The following is a 19,191-nucleotide window of genomic DNA, read 5'->3' on the forward strand; positions in this document are numbered from 1 at the left end:
CCTCCGGGCAGATTCGGCCGTTGGCAAAGTTTCTTATTGCCGTCTGAGAGTCGCTGACTATCACGGCTGCGTTAGTCTGAGCTGCTGCGAGTGCTATGGCTACTTCTTCAGCTATCTCGTTACTTGGGGTGCGTATCGTCGCGCACGTCTTGCACCGTTTCTCCCTATCGATTACGGCTGCCGTAAACCCCAGTCTGCGACTGTATCGAGCCGCGTCTACGAACACTGCGTCCTTGTCGCTGCCGAATTTCTTCTGTATTTGCTTCGCTCTGTTCTTTCTTCTGTCCTTATTGTGTTCTGGGTGCATGTTCTTTGGTAAGGGAGGTATTATCAATCTTTCCTTCGTATCTCTCGGGATGTCCACCTTGACACCATGCTGTGTGTGGTAACGTATGCCTAATCTCTCTAGGATGTGTCTGCCTGCTCTAGTCTTAGAGAGGCGTTCATATTGTGCCGTACGTTGCGCTTCAATGAGCTCGTCTAAAGTGTTGTGTAGGCCTAATTGCAGCAACTTGTCCGTGCTGGTGCTGATCGGTAGTCCTATGGCTAGTTTGTATATTTTCCGAATGAGGCATTCTAGTTTGATCTTTTCCGCGACCTGCCATTTTAAGTACGGTGCTACGTACACTATTCTACTTATTACGAAGGCCTGTATTAATCTGATCGTGTTTTCCTCTTTCATCCCGCTATGTTTATTTGTTATCCTCCTGATTAGCCTCATGATTTGCGCTACAGTTCCCTCCAGTCTTCTGAGGGTTTCTCCGTTGTTGCCCTTGGCTTCAATGAGGAGCCCCAATACCCTGATCCTATCGACCTTGGGTATGGGTTTCCCATCGGCCGTCTTTAACTGTATCTCCTCTCTATGGGTGAGCTCTTCCCTGTAGTTGCCTGGTTTGCGACCTCTGCGAGTCGGTCTGTACAGTAACAGCTCCGATTTCTCTGCCGAGCATGTTAGCCCTGTCCCCTCTAGATATTTTTCGATTGTTTCCACAGCTGTTTGAAGCGTTTGTTCTATCTGCCCGTCACTTCCGTTTCTCACCCATAGGGTGATATCGTCTGCGTATAAGGTATGATTTAGACCCTCGATTTCTTGCAGCTTGACTGGCAGCCCGATTAGGGCCAGATTGAATAGCATCGGTGATAAGACCGAGCCCTGTGGCGTACCTGCGCTGCCTATCTCGATATCCTCCGAAACTAGGTCCGCTATCGTGATCTTCGCCTTTCTACCAGTTAAAAAATTGCGTACATAATCGTACGTGCGTTTTCCCAGTCCTAATTCGCCTACTCTATCTAGTATCGTTGCATGTGTTACGTTATCGAAGGCCTTTTTTAGGTCCAACCCGAGAATTGCCTTTGTCGATCTGCCCGAATCATCTATGATCTGATGTTTTAGTTGTAACAGAGCGTCCTGCGCTGAGAGGTTTCTCCAGAATCCTATCATCGTGGGCGGGAGCGCGTCGCAGTCTTCGAGGTAGGTGGTTATCCTCGCTAGGACCACGTGCTCCATGAGTTTCCCCACGCAAGAAGTGAGAGATATGAGTCTCAAGTTCTCAATTTGCAGTCGCTTGCCCGGTTTAGGTATTAACACGATTTGTGCCGTCTTCCATTGCTGCGGAATCTGCCCTGCCTCCCAGCATTCGTTAATATATTCGGTTAACTTAGCTATAGACTCATCGTCCAAATTCCTTAGCGTTTTATTCGTTACACCGTCTTGTCCGGGTGCCGACTTGGTATTGAGTTTCTGCAGGGCTGCCCTGACCTCTGACTCGCCGATTTTGCTGTCTAATTCGTCATTTACCTGCCCTGTGTAGTCAGGGTGTATGACGGGCAGCGCTTGCGAGATGTACCTTTTCTCGATTTCCTTGAGGAAGTCCTGCTCTGTCCCTCGGTACGTTTGTATTAGCCGATTTATATTTTGCTTATGTGCCGACTTTGTCCCGTCCGGGTCTAACAAATATCAAAGGATGTTCCACGTTTTTGCCATTCCTATCTGACTGTCCATGTTGTTGCATTTTTCCTCCCACTGTTGTTTGCATAGCTGCTGGGCGTACTTTTCTATGTCCCTGTTCAATTTGGCTATCTTTCTACGAAGCGTCCGGTTGTGTTTTTGTTTTTTCCATCTCCGTTGCAACCCTGCCTTAGCTTCCCACATGTGTAGAAGCTTACTGTCTACGTTCTCTAGATGCGCCTCCGGCGTGACCGTTTTCGTAGCTGCCGCCACATCTTCCTTTAGTTTTTCGGTCCATTCCTCAATACCTTGTGTCATGTCATCGGCCTCCTCCCTTATTTTCCTGAATTTGTTCCAGTCGACAATCTTAAGTGGTCTACCCTTTGTCTTGCGCGGTCCTGCCCTTACCGTTATTTCTAGTATATTGTGATTTCAGAGAAGGACAGTCGAGCCTTGGGACCCAGTATGCATTGATAATTAGAACGTCACGGCTGCCGAAGCGGCATTGGACAGTAACGTGCTCCTGAGTCGAATTGTTTATGGAATCAGTATCGATTTGTATAACTGGAATATGTTTGGCCACGTATGTTACAGTGGTAATGGGAACGGTCACACCCTGTGGAGCTCTTTTGTCTCGCTTAGTAATACTTCCTTGGGTAAAGTGTTCATATCCCGGTAATGATATAAGTCCGCAAGCTTCTTGAATTAAAATGATATCTGGTTTCTGCGCTTCTCGGCAGATTAATTGTTGTAAGAGAGCCTTCTTCCTTCGAAGGCTCCTGCAATTCCATTGCCATATTACTAAAGGTCGATTAGGGCCTGCCATATTACAGATTTGCCGAGCCGGAGGGCTCATCGACCTTGGACTGCGTGGATGTCTGTGCACGCGCGAATATTTGCGCGTTGGCTACTAGCTGTTGAACGACGACATCAGTGCGTGCAATTTCTTGTCTTAGATATTGCATTTCAGCCTGTATCGTGCGAATCACTGCAACCTCATTCGCGAGGCTGTCTACTTTAGCCGTTAAAACCTGGACCGCTCGTTCAAGGCGCTGCATGCTTGTTTGGTCCGGCATGTGCGATGGTGTTGTAGATGGTGTCATAGGGCGCTGAAGAGCTTGAGAGTACGAGTAATGAAGGACTGGAGTCCGTAAAATAGAACGGGTTGACTGTGAAGTGTTAGGTGAGGATTGTGAGGAATTAGTAAGTAGGTTTGGACGGACTGGCTCACCGTTATCAGAGGCTGGCTGGCTCTTGTGATTTCTGGGACGTTTCGGCTCCGGAGTGGTAGATCGCTTGGCGGCCTTAGACGGCGGGCTTCCATTTGGAGATTTTTTGTGATGGTTTGGTTGGCACTGCGACTTCGGCTGCGGTTGCGGCCGCGACTGTGGTTGCGGCTGCGGCTGCGACTGCGACTCCGGCTGCGACTGCGACTCCGGCTGCGACTCGTCTGGCGAAGCACGGAAAACCGGTTGGAAGTAGCGATGGAGGTGTCTGGGGTCTTGTCACTCATAGTGACTCTTGTGTCCTGGTGACGGGGACGGTGTGTCCCCTGTGGCAACGCAGGGAAATCTGATGTATTCTGGAAGGGCTTCGTGTTGCGTATCCGTCGGTGACGGTGCTTGGATGCCCGCGAACGCGCCGCGCGGTCCGCTTCTTTTCTTGCTGGGCAGTCTTTTGAAGTCGGCGAATGTTCACCGCCGCAATTATGGCAGTAGGGGAAGCACTCATGGGTAGGTATGCTTTGCGCACTGGGAAATGTTCTACTGCATTGATGGCACATGCAATACGTCGAACGATTTGGGCATACATCGGTAGCGTGACCGAGCGTGAAGCAGTGCGAGCACAGCGAACTTCTGTGTCGAAATGGGTAGAGGCGCTGGACAACGCGATTAATAGGGGCAAATCTGGGTAAACGTGGGCCTTCAACCGTCACCACCACGGTGTTGGACGTGCCTATTCGGCGGATTGTCAAGAGTTTCGCTTGTTCCACTTCCACAATACTCTGCAGCTCTCCGTCAGAGACCGAGGTGGGTATTCCATGTATGACGCCGCGTGCGTTCATAGGATCAGCGGCCACGTAGGTGTTTGTCTCGTAAGCTGCATCGTTGATAGTGATGCTCTTGAGTTCCGCGAGCTTGTCGGCAGCAGATCGACGATAGGTGTCAACGGCCACCAGGTTTTGTGTGGTGCGGATTTTGAAGTACGTGTCGCTGCGTTCCACTGTGTTGAGTCCTGCCGCCGAGCGGATAGCGTTGCCGAGGGTACCGACGTCGATTGCAGCAAGGTTCAGGCATGCTGTGAATTTAACAATCACAGTGGTGGCTTGTTGCTGACGCGGCGTTGTCCCTACGGTGCGCCAGTGGCCTAGTGTCGAAGCGGACGCCGCTGCTTGCTCGATTTCCATGCTTCAGAAGCCCACGAACGCGCGTGGCGTCGGTGGTGTCGAGGTGGCGTCCAGCCAAGGACTAGGCTTAGTGGCCGGCGGCTGGCTAAGCCGGCCAAGTTCTTCCATTAATTGCGGAGAAACGTTGAAAAGTTCGTCTCACCGGAAGGTGGGTACCTTGAGACGTCTTCCTAGCACAAGTTTGGAGTCCTATCGAAGAAGGTTCCGTTGATAGGGTGAAAACTTCGAGGAGCAGATGTGGATCCGTGCCGACTCGGCGAGCGCGTCTCGGCGTCCGCCGAACTCGAGAGGTAGTCGACTCCCTTCGAATATTAAAAGCTCGGTTTTCCCTTCAGTACCTCAGCACAGTAACAAGAAAGAAACTTTACAAGGATTTAGTTGAAGTTATGATGCCAGTGTCATTGTACCGAATGAAATACTATGGAGGCCCAGGACAAGATGTTTTAAAAAGAGTTAAAAGGATGCCAGTGAGAGCAAGCGTAAAGTCGTTCTTCTTTAAATTGCATACATCTACTCTTCCGGTCAAAACATGGATAGCCGACAAAGGAATATTTGTACCATGGACGACAAACTGTGCGCTATGTAACAAGCCGGAGACCATTGAGCATGCTTTCATTGAGTGCTGGGATGCAATTTTTTATTGGGACGTCTTGCAAAGAACTCTTAAAAAGGAACTGCCGATAACAGCACAGGGTATACATTTCCTGCCGGTAGACAGCCATCAGGGCTTTCCGTACGACATGATAATGCTCCTGGGCCTCCATAGTCTTTGGAAGACACGGATGGCGGTAACGCACGCCGATGTGAATGCGCGCTCAGCACGAGAAAACTTTGTTGAAAGCATTATCTTCATACGCGAGATATATCGTGTACAGGCAGATCCGCCTGACTGGTTGGGTATTCTTGATGAATTAGTGAATTTCAAGAAATTTTAGCTTGTCACGTTGGTCCAAGTAGCCCAAGGGGTTTTTATGTATGTGTCATTTTGTGAATAAAGAAAAAAAAACTTGTGGCTCAGTGGTAGCGTCTCCGTCTCACACTCCGGAGACCCTGGTTCGATTCCCACTCAGCCCATCTTGCAAGTTGTTTTTATTCATGAAGTGCCTGCTGGGATTTATCGGTCACGGACAACGCCGCCGACGCCGACGACACCGGCTTTTCTGCGACACGACCTCCTTAACGATGTCGCGTTAAAATCTCCGAACTGTTAACGGTTCAACACTCCGAGGTGCGAACGCAGCCACTGCAAAAAGTATCTCTAGCCTCCACAGCGTTGCACCTTATGTATTAAACGGAGTAGAGTGTGCGGCTGGTATAAGTAACATTGCAGCAGTGTAGAGCCACGCAAGAGGCCGCGCTTCTACCACAAAGTTTGCCTTCGTGTAGAGTGTTCGCCGCCAGCGTTTTCCAGTAAACGTTACGGTTACATAAGCTGCAATTGCCGTGGAGCAGGAAAATCACCATAGTGTCTTTGAATGCTATTGCGTTCCACTCTTAAAGATGAAACTTAGGCGTCCTCCAAATTTTGGTGCAATTCCCTGAAGCAACGGCTATTTTTTTCAACGCTAGTTCAATCGCTCGCTCCCCTATGGGAGCCGTTAGTTTAGTGATGGCCCCCATGCGACGCTACCCATACAGGTGGTACGAATATTAGAGAGTTTTAGAGCAGGGGCCTGAAAAGTTTCGGGCCCCAAAGATATAGCGTCGAAGCCACTGCGCATGCGCGGACGCAAACTGCGTTTGAGTTTGGCGTCGAGCATGCTATTTCACTGATTTAGCGAGAGCCCCGAAAGTTGCCCCAAAAGATTTGCGTACACAAACATGCCGGCATCCATCGAAGCGACGGCTCTAACCTAGCACCAAAGCGCGTTCGATTCATGGTAGCGCATGAAGTTCGCGAGCTCGGAGAAGTGACTGCGGTTATCGCTTTCTCTCAACTAGCGTGTGTTATGAAAATTGATTCATTAGACGCCGCTGACTCCGAATTCGTTTGTGGATTTTGCGGCTCGCAGGCTTAACATGGCTCAGCTTGGCTAGTGAAGGCGCGTAATGTTGGTTACTCAAAACTAAGCGCTACTAATTGTTTGCAGCTTGCAGAAGTACCTCTAAATTTCAATTAAACCTGGAAACACGAAAGCCAAATTACTATTATTATAAAATTGCATGTTTTATTAAATTGTATGTTTTATTTAATTCATGCGCTGTCAGCGCAAGAGATTATCCGCAAACGCCCAGCCATATCATGGCCCTATTCTAAAACTCTTCACTCCTGCGTGCCCCGACGCTAACAACCGCAAGATAGAATAGGGGCCCCAAACTATTGGGGCCCCTATTCTAAAGCTTAATTTAGCTACGCCTTCTTGCGTCACACGTACGTCTGAGCGCGCGCCGCTGCCGTTCACGATAAGTGGTAGACGCTCCGTCTCCGCATCTGTCAGGTTATCACGTGTCTGTCAGTCTTCCTCCGCATCTGGCTGGCATCCAACTGCCAGCAACTGCCAAATGAAAGGGGATGAAAAATGGCATTCATGCCTTATGGTCACAATTCGGCAGATAGTTTGAAAAATATTGCAAGTAATGACGTGGAACTCAGGGCAAGGAATCAGCTGGCGCGTGCCTGCCCGCACTTTAACAAGGTAAGAAAACCAAAGGCGCTATAACGTAAAACTATTCCAAAGTTTTTCCAATTCTGCAATCAGCCCTCCGCGATTGGGCAAACACTTTTTTGGACTTCACCTGTCTGTCACGTGGCGTCATAAAAACAGCGATAGCTCCCCATCTGATATGACGTGTACACACTGATTATGCATGATTTGACCGAACAGAATAAAATAGTTACTTCTGATTCGACGCCCTTTCGCCATGAGCCCTCGGCTATTGGTCAAAAGTTTTCGGACTGCACCCACTTCACCTGCTTGTCGCGCGACGTCCCAAAACCGCAAAAACTCACAGCGTCAAATTGACGTGTACGCGTTAACGATGCATTATTGAGCCGAACAATATTGAATTTTCTTCTGAACAGCCGCAGGCTGCCCCGTTCCGTAAACAATAGAAGTTGGCTTCCGCCGATCGCTCAGGCACTGGCTACTCGCACCTGCCGGAGAGCATGGGTTTATTTGCGCATAATAAAGCGTGTAACGTTTTTGAGCACTTTCGGCACGTTTAGCACCTCGCTCTGCCAACTGTTCTTTGCTGAGCATCCGTTTTAGCGGCATTCTTAACCTTCCGTAGCACGCCGCCGCGATATTCGGCCAGCCACGGCAAGCTAAGTAAAGGAAAGCTGACAAGTCGCAGACACCGACACCACGCTCTTCATCCGGTTATCGATATTCACTGCACTGGCTCGGCCCCATCGAAACCCTCTCCACTTGAACGTGCTCCTCGGCTCTTGTCAGCCAATTAGATAAGACAGGCAGCTCAGTGTGGGCAATGTTATTCGTTTTTCAAGCAAACAAAAGTGACCGCCTATAAACGAGGAGAGCGTTCGATTGGTTTGTTCAGACGACCCTGCGGGTCACCTCCCGATGCTTGCGTCGGCGGTTACGCAAATTTACCGTCAGGCGATTGGAATAAGAACATATTGGAATAGTATTACGTTATAGGGCCCCAAGGCATGGTTCTTTTAATCACAAGAACAAGTTTGTTGAATGCAGAATGGGCATGGTTTATCTCATCCTCTTCCCTTGCAGTAAGGTATATGTGGGGCAAAAAGGCAGATGCGTAAGCGATCGACTTCGGGAACTCTACGCTTACTTAAAATCCACAGGCTAAACTAATCTAGCCATGCGCTGCAGAAACTCCAGAAACGGCGGATGCACGCCGCAGTCTCAGAATGCAATGCATATTAACGGCAGTAACTGCTCTCGCACTCCTAATATGGTAAGCAGAAAGCGCGGTCTATACAACCACTTGGTCCTGTGTGTGTTATGCGGCTGTACATTACCTTGGTGCTTCTGTTGTGTCTTGAAATCGCAAAAGCATAGCTATCGACTGGACTCGCAGTGGAGGGGATCTGTTTCATCGTGGACGCCGACAAAATCGGGGCGGATTTGGCTTACGGTGTGTGCTCGAACATGGTGGCAGCCATAAAAGCAGGCCTCAAAAAGTGAAAGGTGAGAAACTATTTAGATGTATGGTATATGTAACTAGTTAATTAGTACCCAGTAACTAATTAACTGTGTAATTAGTAACTAGTATGACTAGCCATATGTAGCTCAGTGCGCTGCTTTTTGCAGTGTCTTACTGCAACCGCGGTTTTCTGTGACTTGGGATCACAATCCTGCACCATTTTTTATTGAAAATAAGCGACGCTAAATTCTGCTATATCGCTGCATGTTATTCAGGGGTGAAGAGTCCTGTTTTTTGCAGGAAAGATACAGATCAGTTGACCTAAGATAGAAAGACGCAACCGAATTGGAAGATTTCAGCAGGGACATACACGTCCGATAATTTTTAACTTTAAGTTTTAAGGAATGCTCACAAGCTTAAGAACGCGGGCATGCACATTGGTGAGGACTTCTCCGCTCGTGTGCGATGCGTTCGCAGAAAACTGTGGGTTTCCACTGACTCCTACAGAAACAAATGATTACGCTGTGTCTATAAGGTTTATGTGTTCGACAACATCCGCTATGACTGGGATTACAAAACTAACGCCCTTACTACGGCTTCATCTCGTTGTTCTCATATTTCCCCCAAGTCGGCTTCGGATGCTACAGTCATGACAGAAAATACGGCATGATGAACTTAGCATTTTAGATGTGAATGCCAGAAGACAGCTGTTAATGCTCCTCACATTATCGGTGCTACCGAGACGTGGTTACACCGTGACATTTTCGGTGCTGAAGTTACTTCACCTGGCCTTACCGTTGTGCGCTGCGAGAGAACAAACAAAAGATGTGTTGGTATAGCTCTCTATTGCGGTCTGATCTTACCTTTTCGATTCCTTGCCGTCCTAATGAAGTAGAATTGTGTGGTGTAAAATGTCACCTGGCAACTGCTTTGTCGTTACTAGTGTAATTTGTCGCCTTCCGGGGTCCAATGTTGAGAGAGCTTCTTGTCCCGCCAGGGTATGGCCGGTCAGCTGTACCTCCAAACACTCAAATGACGTGCTAGGCGTCTTTCAGTGTTGAGGTTTGCCCCCGCACCTCGACGATATGTGAGTGTAGGGCGTTTATCGCCGCACCAGGGGCAGATGCCACGATATGTATGTGGGAACATTTTATTGTATCTGTGTAGGTTTGGAAATGTGTTGGTCTGAATAAGTCGGAGAGCTACTGCCTCTTCAGTGCTGGGCTTTCTGTTAGAGGGAGGATAAATCCTGCGTTTGAGTCGCTGGATCTCGAGTCGGTCGCAGTAATTGGACGGCAGGGGCACGAAGCAAAGGCTGGGGATTGATAAGACGATTGGTCTTGCGCTGCTCAGTTGATTAGCGCTGGAGCTAGGACGTTCGCCCTTTCGTTCCGCTCCAGACCCGCGTGGCCTGGCGTCCACGTGATTTGATGGGATTCTTGCAGCCTCGGGCCTAGAATTTGAGCCGCTAGCAGCGGTGTTCGTCCGTAGGTAAAATTACGGCAGGCCTGTTGCGAGTCGGTAACGACATGAACTTCCCTGCCTACCCTGTCTTCTTGCATTATTACCAGCGCCGCGGCTATGGTCTCAGCCGCAGCTGGGGTCTCTGCCGTGACGCAGGCCGCGAGGGTCAAGGAGTTGTCTCTGCCGTTCACGGCGGCTACCGCGAAGAGGCCCCCTACAGGGTAAGCCGCCACGTCCTCGCATGTTACGTACGGGTGAACCTTGAATTGTGGGCGCTGTCTGTCGACGCGAGCTCTTGCGTCGTCCATCATGGAGTTCATGACTCATGTGTTTCGGTATTGGGTTCGCCTTGATCTTGCCTCTGACCTCAGGCGGGAGTGACCGTTGCCCATCAAGGGCACGGAGCTCCGTTGCCATTCCGGTCCGGTGGAGGATGCCTCTGCCCGCCGCCGTGTTCTGTAGTCTGGCCTTTTGCGAAGCCATAACAGCGACCGACAGCTCAGCGAAGGTGTCGTGGATCTCGAGGGCCGCTAACTTCTCGTTACGAAACTAACAGGTGGTGACAGGGAGACCCAGGGCCGTTTTGTACGCGCCTCTGGTGATGGCATCTACTTGCTCTTGGTCGCGTTAGTTTAGCGAGTGGTAGTGATACGGCATGCTATACGTTATTCTACTGATCACCAGAGCCTGGACGAGGCGAAGCCTGTCCTTTTCTCGCATGCCCTTGCGGCTTCTTGGAATTCGTTTGATAATCCGTGAGATCTTGTTGGTGGCAGACCTTAGGGTTTGGATGGTGTGGGGGGAGGCTGTCAGGTTGATCTGGATCCAAAAAGCCAGAATCCTAGTCTTATTGCCTTCCGTGATCTTCTGGCCCTCAAGACAGAGGTCGATGAGGCCGTGGGACTTGTAGATTACTCCTCCGTGCACCCGGATCATCTCGGGCTCCTCTGGCGCGCAACACATCCCGCTCGCTGCCGCAGATCTCTCCACTGCCATCGCGGCCTCTTGAAGGGTCGCCTCTTTTCACGCTAGGGAGCCCTTGGTGGCTCACAACGTGATGTCGTCTGCATACAGGGCGTAACCTAGGTCCGGGATCTTCCGCAGCTCTTCGGTCCGCGCCGGCATCGCGACGTTGAAGAAAATCGGGGAGACTATCGCCCATTGCGGTGTTCCTTTGTTCGGCACGTCGATCGTATCCGATCGAGTCTTGCCTATACCGATGGTTGCCGTCCGGCCCGTTCAGTCCCTTGAGAATGAGATGTTATCGAACGCCCCTTTAAGGTCGAGTGCGAGCAGGAGGTGTTCTGCTCCCTTCGGGATGCCCTTGAGAACTTCCTACCTTAGGATTAGGAACGCATCTTGCGCAGAAAGTTCCAGCCTGAAGCCAAGCATGGTGTGCGGGAAGAGGTCACCGTCCTCTATGTAATGGTGGAGGCGAGTTTCGATGACCTTCACGTACAGCTTGCCGAGGCACGAAGTCAGCGAGATGGGACGCAGGGCGTCGTTCGCAGGCTTCTTGCCGGGTTTGGGAATGATCATGATTTCCGCGTGTTTCCACTCATTCGGTACGTGGCCCTTCCTCCAAAGTTCCTCGTTTAGTTATTCGGTCAAGTCCTGGATGTGCACCGGGCTCGGGTTTCTAATCATGGCATTGGTGATTTTGTCAACTCCGGGAGCAGTGTTGCACTGCGAGGCTCGTGCCGCGGCATACACCTCTTCCGCCGTGATCGGATCGTCCAGTTCTGGTCTTGGTTCACCTTCGTATTTTAGGAGGCAGGGTCGTATGGGGTCGCTACCCAGTTATCTGGTTTCGGGCGTCTCGACAGTGCGCTGGATGGTTCTAGTGGTTTGGATGCGGGCGTGTCGGAGGTGCTGCATCCATTCCGCTATCTCCGTTATAACGTTTTCGGGCGCGGGGTAGTGCCTGAACGCCTCCCAGTCTGTGAGCCGAATTTCGCCAATTGTTCTCTTGAGTTTCGGCATGGATGTAGTGATCGCTGCCCAATATTTCACCCAGGTGCGCCCTTGAGTATTCCCTTACGTTTTTGACAAATGACAGGTCCGGAAACGTGTCTCGACTTACACTGTTGCCTACTCGGGTTGGTTGGAGGAGGTCGGTTATAAATTTGAGGCCCATTTGGTCAACCGCATCGAGGAGCGACCTCCCCTTTTGTGTGTCCTGTCGGTAGCCCCAAGTCGTGTGTCTAGCGTTCATATGTCTCCCACCACTACCAGTTGGTTGCAGCCAGCGGCTCTCACGCTGTCGTAAATGATGTTGCGGAAGTCATCTTTCTGAGCCCTCTGCGGACTGTACAAATTCAAGATGAAAGTGCTACGTCTACCCCTCTTCTGCGGGAGGACTTCCACTAGCACGTGATTAATGTCCTGATGTTGATTATGTTGTCCCACGGCCGTCACCGCTTTGTGAACTAAAACCACGACCTTCGGTGATTCCGCGTGTTTAATTACATAGGAACCCCGTAGCCTGATCGGCTGCTTCCCGCCCTCCTGAATGCAGATGACGTCGGGGGGGGGGGGGGGGGGGGTATAGGCGATTTTGGATGAAGAGTTGGAGTTACTGACGGCGATTTTGGATGAAGAGTTGCCGTCGTTACTGACGTTCATGCCACCGCCATCGCAGTTGTCGGGGTCCCTGACGTCACCCGTGTTGTTTACGCGCCTTTGCGCTGTGATGCGGGGGTTGCTGCTCTCGTCGTCGACCCGCTTGCACCAGCCAAACTCAACCTTGCGTATTCTTCTTTCAAGGCCTCCATGGCTTAGTGTGTAGCATAAATGACTTCGAGCGTGACTACATTTGACTGGCCTGCCGCTGCCGAGACCACACCGGGGAGCGATGAGGGCGTGGTGGTTCATGAGGGGGGAGGAATGGAGATAGCGTGCTGGTGGCCTATCGTTCCGCTGTGCGGCCCTGCCTGTGTGTTGCTTGTTTTGCTTAGCAACGCTTCTAAGCGTTGCATGCGTTGATTTAGGTCGTTAACCTGAGCTTTGAGGTATTTTTATTTTCTTCCTTGATGCGCGTACATTCTCGGGAGCATTTACTATTTTCACTGGTATTTTGAGCGGACGAGGTACTAGACTGATTCCGGTTCACCTTGTTGTTGGCTTGGCTTGGTTCTTCTTGCCCGATTGGTTCTTCTGCTTCGACGTGGATGTTGAGGTAGAAGGCTGCCCGTGCCCTTGCTTCTCTCCTAGCTTTGGCCACTCCGAGCGGTATCGGGACCTGGACCTGGACTGGGACGGGGATCGGGACCGGGACTGGGACGTTGACCTGGACTGGGCCCGGGACCTTGAGCGGCTCGCCGAGGATTCCGAGCTGAACCACCGCAAGGGGCTTCGCCTTGGCCTTCCTCCATCATTGTCGTCTTCCTTCCTCCTTCCGGATGGAGGATGCTCTTTGGTGGTAGTGCTGTTATTTTTGAGCTATTGCTTGTACTCGCGAGAACCCGTGGCGTGGGCTTCGCCGCAGACGGCGCACTTGAGCGAGCCCTCGTGGTCGTCCGTCGTGTCGTGCGTCCTGCAAGCGAGACAGATCTTGATGTTAGGGGTAAGACAAACGTCCGACCGGTGCCCCGTGCGCTGGCACACGAAGCAGGTTTGTTTTCTGGGCTTGTAGGGGTGGCACTCGTCTCCCCTCCGTAGTAGTAGACGTATCTAGTAGTAGACGTATCGTAGAACTACGTGAGAGCTGAACGTGGTCACGGACGGCCGTCTTGTTCTTTCCCAGCGTGTGAGCCTGCACGATTTCCACGCCTTGGCGTTGTCGTGTCAATCGCTGCTAATGCCATTGTTTTCTAATATCACCATCGGTGAAAGATGACGTTTTCATCCGCGATAAAGGTAATTTCTTTAATGCATAAACCTACCGTTAATTACGCTCAATTTAGAATTGACGTCATATACTACTTATACCAGATTTCTCCAGAGCAGGGCTAGTGCAATATTCAGTTCACAATTAGGTGAGTCATAGCGGCGTATCCGGGTCGATTCCATGAATGACGTCCCAGGCCACACCGTCCGGTGCCGCAACGTAAGAGTTGACTTCGTAAATCTTGCCGGCCAACACAATCCGCGTGATCTTGCGCACAATATCCGCGACCTCCTGACCTGGGGTACTAACAATAATTATGTTGGAACCGGGTCTCAAGCGCACGATGAAATGCGAATCGTCAACTTTCCCTCCGCAGGCGGTCGAGATGGCTTTCGTGATTTCGTGGTTGCTGAAACTCTTCACCTGTCGCCTCTTCTTAAAGGAAGGCTTCTTTGATCACGCTGTCTGCCACGCACACTTGCTCTCCTCTGGCGAGCTTCTTCGTTCTTCGCTTGAGGTGTAAAGACCAATTGGAATGAGGACATTCCGATGGCGTCCCTTGCGTAAGGTCCTCTTCCATAATGGCCGGGTCGTCATGGCGATCTTCCGAGATCTCTTGGAACTCCATGGCTGTGGTTTCTTGCGACGAAGGCTTGGCGGCAGCTCGTATACTAGCCCCGGGTGCGGGTGGGGCTGTAGCAACAACTCCACCTCCACTCCCTCCGGTAGAAGTAGAAGCGGCCGGCTGGAATCCAGCAATGTGCACCATAGTGAGCGTCGAGAAACGGTAGCAAGCGAGCGAGCGGTGGCAAAGGCGGCGGAACTCTCCGCCTACTTCCGCGCTGCCACGTACGATGACGTCAGGCTTAACACGGAAGCGCCACCCCGGAGAACTTCAAAGTACAAAAGCGCAAAAAATATGCACTCACGGTCTTCAAACTTCTCATGGTATTTCCGGATGACTTCACGAAGGTCGTCCGACAAAGACTTCGAAGCACGGCTCTTCCTCTTGAGCAACTGTACTCTTTAGAAGCACTTCTTTATCAAATATCCATGTCATGTTCCAACTTAGTTCTGCTGGGCGATTTTAATGCGCTATGCATTTCGTGGCAATCTCGGTCTACCACTGGCTGCAATTCTTCAATCTGTAAAGGACTAATAAATGTTTGCCTCTCATGTGACCTAAAACAAATTGACTGCCCATCCACACTCACGCGCCGACGGTGCTGCCAGCTATGGCCCGATCTCGCGTCCAATGAGCTAACAGTACGCCTGTTTGATCTAACTTTAGAATTGACGTCATATACTACTGATGCTAGGTTTCTTCAGAGCAGGGTTAGTGCAATATTCAGTTCATAATTGGAAATTTATTCACAGAACTAAAGATGTTAAGCTTATGTATACATCAATTACTTAGGTATACACCAATTACTTATGTATACTTATTTTTATTTGAAGTGTTTAGGCTATCAACAACATGCAATACTAAGAGTCCATCGTAACGTTGTAAAAATTACAAAAACAGTGATAAACAAATGGGTAAACCACCACCACGCAATATCGCTTCAGTTTATCGGGAAGGTAGATTCGGTCTATTCTGCTAGTCGTGCGGTATCCGTGTCTGGTGTCTTGGAATCGGTGTTTATGAAGTTAAATCCATCCGTTTGATAGGAGATGACGTAATATATTGACGAGTTCCCTGGTGTGGTAGGTGGAACTTCCCTACCCTATCAGGCCTTCTCTTCCCTATCAGGAGCCGCCTCTGATATCTCTAATGGAATCCATTACGCAATACGTCTTCCCTTCCCTTCCCTATCAGGCCCCGCTTTTGATATCTCTATTGGAATCCATTACGCAATACGTCTCCTAATAAAACATGAGCATCACTGTATACATTGGGCATCCACAGGACGTTCTTTTAGGGGTCAGGCGCACGAAGATAATTAACACCTGGGATGCCAGCAGCGCAGGATTACTTCAGATAACGGCGCTAGAAATAAATCGAACACTTTCCTGCATGTGTTGAACACTGATCCTTTTTTGTTCACTTCGGGTTGTCTTACTGTTCTCCTGCTCGTGTTCTCTAAAACCAGCGATTAAGGACAGTTGTCAGCTGATGATTGTTCGAAGTATGGCAGGAGTAAGAACGCTTGAATAAAGATTGAACTTACGATTAATATTGTCCTACAATAAACGGCCAACATGCCAGCAGAGTGGGGACAAGAATGAGCGCCTGTATTCATGGTTGCGCACACAAAAGTAACTTCAAGTAGCGTGTTGTTCTAAAGAAGGCATGCGATTGCTGACATCGTTTGGATCTCTCACCCCTGCGCGACTAAACACCACACATTCATTCACTGCAGGTCTAATATTGTTGTCGTGTCAATCACTGATCATGCCATTGTTTTCTAATATCACCATCTGTCAAACATGAGGTTTTCATCCACGATAAAGGTAATTTCTTTAATGCACAAACCTACCGTTGATTACGCTCAGTATATAGTCACGCTGAAAACCTGTGCGCTGTCGAAGCCCTTCAATGCAAAAATCTGGCTAGCTATGTATTTGAGATAACGGCAGCATGCTTTCACAAGAAAATATTTTGACAACGAAGGCATGCTGTGCAGAGGCTGCCACTAAGTTTTAGTGCATCTTAGATATGACATACCTCGAACTACCTGGTTAGGCCTTTTTTAAATTATTTCGACAACCTGCATTGTATTAAATTATTGGAATATTATCTGAAGAATCGGAACAGGCAACTGTTAACGTGGTCGCTCAAGCATCTGCCATTTCCTTGTAAAAGTGTCTTCAATACAGAAATATCTCGCCGCAAAAATTTACTGCATAGAAATGCATGAATGCGCGTTCAGTTACCCTCCAAAACTGGTTACCAACAGCACGTGTCCGGTAACGACGCCTCTTGACACTCAGTTGACGAATCTTTTGGGGGATTATTACGTTTATATCACTGAAATGTAATCGATAGGTCGAAAACCAAGTGACGTGCGGGGTGGAACTGGAAGCCTCACCACGCTCTCAAAGTTATGTCTCCCTGATGAACTCACGCGTCGTTTTACCATGTACATAATTTTAGCCCAAGAAATATCACAGTATAGATTTGCGTAGTGATAAGCATCCTAGTGATAAGCAGCTGATGCACCGATTAGCCCACTTTAAATTCCACCTGCAATGCTTCCCTGGCCATCCGTTTCCAAGTTTCCCGTTGCACTTGCAATAAAATGCGTTAGGAAGAAATTCAGTTTTCTATTTAGAGTACTAATCGGGCATATACCTTTTAAGTACCAGTTTAGCCGATTTTATTACAGCATGTGTTTTACTACACTTTTTAAAAGTAAAATATATAGTTTTAAAGGCACAATTTATCGTTTCAGTAGCTGATCTCGCCAATGTTTTGCAATATCGCCATCGGTGAAAGACAAATGCTTGATCCAAAAAATGTTCTCGATATCGTCACTTTTGAAGCTTACGCCTACTGACGAGTGACGGTTTAAACTCGAGTAATTGTGCCTCCCATACCGTGCCTAGTTCGCCCAGATGCGGTCACTGCTGCTCCGAGCGACAAACATACCGCCTCTCTGAATACAATCGGGCAGGCTAAATCTAGCTCCGACTGCAATATGCGTTGCGGGATGATCGAGTAATGACTTCCTTCCTCCACACAACGATAATAAAGGAAAGTATATTACCTTGATTCGCGCTACAGGAAGCGCACATGCGTAACTGAAGATCGAGCAGGTAGCGGTTCCATGTTGTGTTCTTGCAATAGTGTTCGCTCTCTGGTTGGAGCGGGCCTGCAGCGATCAGAAGTAATGGAAGCAACATGGGATCCATCCATCTTGCTGGCCGAGTTGTTTCCCGCTATTTTTGGTTCCTTCGCATGCAATTTCTTGCTGAACGAGGGTGCAGCAAACCCGAGAAAGCTTAAAATTTAGCCAAACGAATTGCGTAATTGCAAGCTGTATGACTCCTCTTTAGCACATGCTTAATATACTGATATATATTTACAAAACGGTGTGAGCTCACTGAAATGCGACCACTCCCGTCTTACTCGATAAACGTACTGCCGCACAACGCCTCTCTGAACACCGAACTAAGGCCGAGCTCAATCTGGCTTCAATTGCGTCAACCGCAGCGATACAACAGCGTCATCTGTGCACTCGACACGTGCATGATTGAGTATTGTCTTCTTTCTCTACACAGCCATGGTAAAGCAGGGCTCTGGAGGGGTAGTGTGGATTCTAAAATATAAGCGATCGCGCTAGAGGAGCTTTGCTTTATGGGATGGTTATTTAATGGCGTCGCCTCCGAAACGAGTCGGTGACAAATAGTCCCTCGGCCTGCCTCATCTAATCACTTACGATATAGTGTTTTTATCTAGTATTTATCATACATCTCCTCAATCTTTTCTGTTTTCTGAAATTTCTACTGTGTACCTTTACCAATGACTAAGAGATCCGGTCGGATCAAGCTCTTCACTGCTGTTTTTTTACACCATTACTCCAAACGGCTCTTTCTTATCTCGACTGCTCACCGGTTGATATTTTCTTCCACTTTAAAGCCATGCGCTTCGGGAAGGTGTAGGTTACCAACGCTTCTCACTGGGTGAATCCCTTCACCTTCCATTAAGTTGTGCTGTGTTGTCCCCCGATTTTCGCTGCAGCATACACATGCCTCATCTTCTTCCGATTATTAGCTAAAGTATGTTTTCGTCCTCAAGTAAGCAGAGTTGGCGTCAAATAGCAAGGCACTCTCCTTGGAATTATCACATACACATTTCCTTCTTATTTTGTTCTCATTCTTATAAACCTCCATGGTGATTTTTGTTTCCATTCTTTGCATCCAATTCACTGTCTCTCTTTCTCGCAACTTTCTTTTTAGTGGCTCCTAGTTCTCTCTTTACGGTTTCAATTAACCTGTACCTAGTGAATACAACAATGAATACAACAATCGAACCCCGGCCCTCAGTCCCCAGCAGCCGCGAAGCAACTGACCACTGCGGCGGTCAGATCTGTGACGCTGCAGAGGGTGCTAAGAATACCTGGCTCCGGACAGGCCGCCATTGGAATCTGAACCTGGCAACAATTAACGTTAGAACGCTACCTAGTGAGGCGAGTCTAGCAGTGTTATTGGAGGAATTAGAGGGTAGTAAATGGGGTATAATAGGGCTCAGTGAGGTTAGGAGGACAAAAGAAGCATATACAGTGCTAAAAAGCGGGCATGTACTGTGTTACCGGGGCTTAGCGAAGAGACGAGAACTAGGAGTCGGATTCCTGATTAATAAGGAAATAGCTGGTAACATACAGGAATTGTATAGCATTAACGAGAGGGTGGCATGTCTTGTTGTGAAACTTAATAAGAAATACAAAATGAAGGTTGTACAGGTCTACGCTCCTACATCTAGTCATGATGACCAGGAAGTCGTAAGCTTTTATGAAGACGTAGAATCGGCGA

The 19,191-nt window shown here is 49.1% G+C and overlaps 1 protein-coding gene across 1 annotated transcript in view; it reads left to right on the forward strand.

The window, feature by feature from the left end:
- Nucleotides 1-19,191, forward strand: part of LOC129380237 (uncharacterized) — a 116,262-nt gene that overhangs the window by 79,632 nt on the left and 17,439 nt on the right. Inside the window, exon 12 of the mRNA XM_072284574.1 lies at nucleotides 8,358-8,467. Coding sequence (XP_072140675.1) covers nucleotides 8,358-8,464 — 107 coding nt within the window. The 3' untranslated portion in view covers nucleotides 8,465-8,467. The remainder of the gene's footprint in view (nucleotides 1-8,357; nucleotides 8,468-19,191) is intronic.

The sequence above is a fragment of the Dermacentor andersoni genome, chromosome 9 (genome assembly GCF_023375885.2).
Source record: "Dermacentor andersoni chromosome 9, qqDerAnde1_hic_scaffold, whole genome shotgun sequence".
NCBI classification, from domain to species: domain Eukaryota; kingdom Metazoa; phylum Arthropoda; class Arachnida; order Ixodida; family Ixodidae; genus Dermacentor; species Dermacentor andersoni.